This window comes from Macrobrachium nipponense, chromosome 42, assembly GCF_015104395.2.
Source record: "Macrobrachium nipponense isolate FS-2020 chromosome 42, ASM1510439v2, whole genome shotgun sequence".
Classification (NCBI taxonomy): Eukaryota; Metazoa; Arthropoda; class Malacostraca; order Decapoda; family Palaemonidae; genus Macrobrachium; species Macrobrachium nipponense.
Window position 1 is genome coordinate 2,893,817 of NC_061103.1, and position 3,880 is coordinate 2,897,696.

At 37.7% G+C, this 3,880-nt stretch overlaps 1 protein-coding gene across 2 annotated transcripts in view; it reads right to left on the reverse strand.

Annotated features, from left to right (window-relative positions):
- LOC135212931 (uncharacterized) overlaps positions 1-3,334 on the reverse strand; it is a 98,955-nt gene extending 95,621 nt beyond the window's left edge. For both annotated transcript variants that reach the window (XM_064246671.1, XM_064246670.1), the window contains exon 1: positions 3,041-3,334. In XM_064246671.1, the coding sequence (XP_064102741.1) occupies positions 3,041-3,103 (63 nt within the window). In that variant the 5' untranslated portion in view covers positions 3,104-3,334. The remainder of the gene's footprint in view (positions 1-3,040) is intronic.
- Between the last annotated feature and the right edge of the window lie 546 nt (positions 3,335-3,880).

The window sequence follows — 3,880 nt, forward strand, 5'->3', positions numbered from 1 at the left end:
GAAACAAGAATACAATTAAAAACTCTAAGCATACCATTCAAAAGATTGAAGTTTCATCAACATAATGTGATATATGAAAGCCCCATACAAACTAAAATAAGTATGTGACGCTCTTCGTAAAATATGTTTTCAAGGCAGTTTTGAAATGCAATATGGCGCCGATTGTGTGGCTGGCCGGTCTAGTCACAGACTGTCCACAATCTTTCCCAGCCTTCCCAGCAATCATTTGAACAATGTTAGCGTATATATGTAACGTTTATTGATCTTACTCAAGATTGCAGTTGTAATCAGCACAATAAAACAACATTTTGTTGCCTATATTAGTGAAAGTATGAAACTTGTTATTCCCGGGGTCATGGTTTGAACTGTATTCATTTTTACCTTGTAATCGGTGGTTTTATCCTTACTGCCATCACAACTGAAACTCAACAGTGCTTATTTGATTGTTATTATACACATTTTGGTCTTAATTCACTCCACATTGCACTTAAACCACGTTGCTGTTCCTGGTTCCTACGCGCTCACTCCACAAACACAGTTCCGAGCAGCAGACGATGACAGTGCAAAGTTTTATTCCCTTAATTGTTTACTTTACTGATTATTTAGTTCAGCTTTATTTTGTTATTTCAAAATGTTTATTTAATTCATGTTTATTATCCCTTTTTTTGCAACCAAATTACCCCAAAAAATTACAGATATTTCTGAAGTAGATACAATCCAATGTTTCTAACCTTGTCATACATCTGGCTGCTGAAAACCATCGCCGAGCAGACGACGGATAAGTGGATTATAATGTTTTTTTTTCTTTTGCTAGCACTTTTCATTGATTTAAGTCTATACATATTAGTATTTTGATTTTTTTAATAACTGTATGCCAGAAATAAATGTAACCTTTAATGTCTGCATGCTAAGAATGGCAAAATCATCGTTGCCACATTAGTGGAGCGCTTCACACATACGCCGATGCATTACTATAAGCTGTTTCCATGAATTCTAGTTGTCATAGTAATGCAATAATGATAAAATTGCTTTAATATTTATGTATACAGGCAGTCCCCGGGTTACGACGGTGTCGGCTTACGACATTCCAAGGTTACGACACTTGTCAATAGACGTTATTTCCAGGGTTACGACGCATGTTCCAGGGTTACGACGCCTACTACGTACCCTCATCTGGGAGATGAAATATGACACAAAAAATGCAAAATAATCAATATTTGAAGGTTTTTTTGATGAAAAATGCCATAAGAATGCAGTTTACATAGTTTTCAATGCACCCAAAGCATTAAAAGTAAGGTTTTCTTAGGATTTTTGACAACGTTCCAGCTTACGACGATTTTCGGCTTACGACGCGTCTCAAGAACGGAACCCCCGTCGTAACCCGGGGACCGCCTGTATATACTTTCAATACATAGGCTAATTTCACCAATTTCCAAGTTTTGTGTAAGTCTTATACCCAGTTTGGAGGGTGAACACATACCAACTGGCAACAGAGAAAGAGAGAAAGGAAGGTGGAGGTGGGGGGAGAGGGTAGGTGGAGCTTTTTACGCGTGTTCGTATCCATTTTTGGATAATGGAGTTTTTGATCTCTTGGTACAAGGACAAGTGTCGTTATTCTTTACAATTAGTGATTCACGATACCCTTATAAATTACGGCACTGGGTGTAGTACACTATAGCAAATTCTCGTTCTGATACGAGTGTTCCTTACAGAATATTGCCAAAAAACATGCTTGCACTGTCTCTGAAACCCATAGTAGGTATGCTGCTTAGTTGTCAATCAAGTTTTTTTGTAATCAAGTATTTTTTACAAGCAAGCTATTGTATAAATTTGTATTTTTCTCAATCAAAACATATGCCCCTCAATGCTAACTTTCCTCTTTTAACGACTCTCTGGTCATTGCAAATTCAACCCCATTAATTTCTTATGGTGCGAAAACAGATAGAGGTCCAGGGACCGAAAGCGATTGCGTCACACTACGGCGGTAATCCGGCAGTAAAACATCTTCATATATCCAAAAAGTAAATAATAAAGATATATATGCGCATTACGATTATAACAATTACATGAATAGCTGATAGCAATCTGCATGAATAACTGGTAAACTGTTCTGCAAGAAAGTTGAGTATAGCAATTCATTTACGATAGGTACGAAAGTCAAGATGTCGTGACGTCATAATACAGGACTTGAAAGAACATTCTAATTCCGAAAAATAATTACTTAAATTTGAGTCAGAATTGAGTTACTTTTTCAATAACGAATATTTTCAAATTAATCATCATAAATATGTAAAATATTGATGTTTTACTATTTATTTAAATAATTATCTAGTGCATGCTTCATTGTCTTCTTCTACCAAAACAGTATAGTTTTTCCTTAAAAACGTCGTGGCCAGTGACCGTATTCCGATTGTTGTGATGAAAGTGCCCCAGCGTCTATGGGTTCAAGTGGTGCGCGGATTTATCACAGGAAATGGGAAGTTTGTTGACACAAGCGACTCCACAAACATCGAGATGGCATCAATCTTCTAAGATATTTAAGCGTAAGTAAAAATCTTGAAAGCGTTTTGGTGAAATTTGCACTGCGTTGGCCACCCTTTTCACTACACTCTGTTTAAAGCTTTAAATTTAGCCTTAATTTCTAACTTTGGAGAAAATACTTACTACGGAAGGAGAGTAGAGGTCTTTAGCTCCGTCTCTCACCAACAACAAATCGCGACTGATGCCCATCTCCAGTGTCAGGACGCGGTATACCTAGCTAAGTACTTTTTCGGAGGGTGGCATGCCGTGACCGTCGGTGTGTTGGGCTAGTCCATGCAGTTGTTTACCCTAGTGCCTAATAAATAATATTTCTATGCAGAGCTCTTCCATAGTTACCCACAACATTCTACGACAGATGCCACACAGAGCACACGTCGAGTTTTGTCTTTTAATCATTCCCCAGCAACAACATTAGCATAAACCCAACCAGCTGACCAAGACAATAATCTAAGCTACTACCTATTTGTCGCTACAGATTACATCTAACCGTGCATCTTACCTTCCTTGCCAAATATTCCCGAACAAGAGAAGCGCTCAGTTCTTCCACTAGCGTTCGATCCATGTCAACTGGCGATATTAACGAATGTGTCTGGAAGTGTCGCACAAGCTTAGCCTAGCTTGTCCATTTCAATAAACTAGGATAGGAGGCTTACAAGATAGCCTATGCAGTTATTCTGAAAAGTTAGTCGATGCTGTAGCTGGGCCTCCATCTTGGGTTCCCTCTCTCGTAAAGTTCAAGTTGGACCAGGCTATAGGACGTGGCCTATAGGATACCGCCAGGAGGATAAAACGCCCAAAATTTTATGGATATATAAATACTATTAGAATGGAATAGTAAGTCGTCAGAATATCCCATTGGATGGACAGGCGTAGATCGGCCAGATAGGCTTCGACGTCTACTAGCCTGGTATCCTATCTTGTCTCCAGCTTAATAATGCATCAAATAGCCTGACTTACACTACAGAAACACCAATATTATCTTAAATTCATCATTTCCTTCCTAATTTGTCCTTCCAATCTCTTATACACTCGTCAAATATACAAGTCACTTAAGCGAACACACTAGTAGGTAGTATGTTTTCGTGCTCCGCGTTCCTACTGAATAATACAAGAAGATCAAATGTAAACAAGAGTCAGAGACCTTTCAAAATGATAATTTATTTACCATCGTCTTTTTTTTTACGTTTTTAATTATCTAAATTCAGCATTTTTATAATTTGTTCATATTTTTTCAGCTCAGGAATCGTTTTTCTTTGAGTTGCATACTTGTAATACTACGAGATAAATTTCAGTTGCATTATACGTAATTTTTTTCTTATTTCCTACCGCTGCACCAACT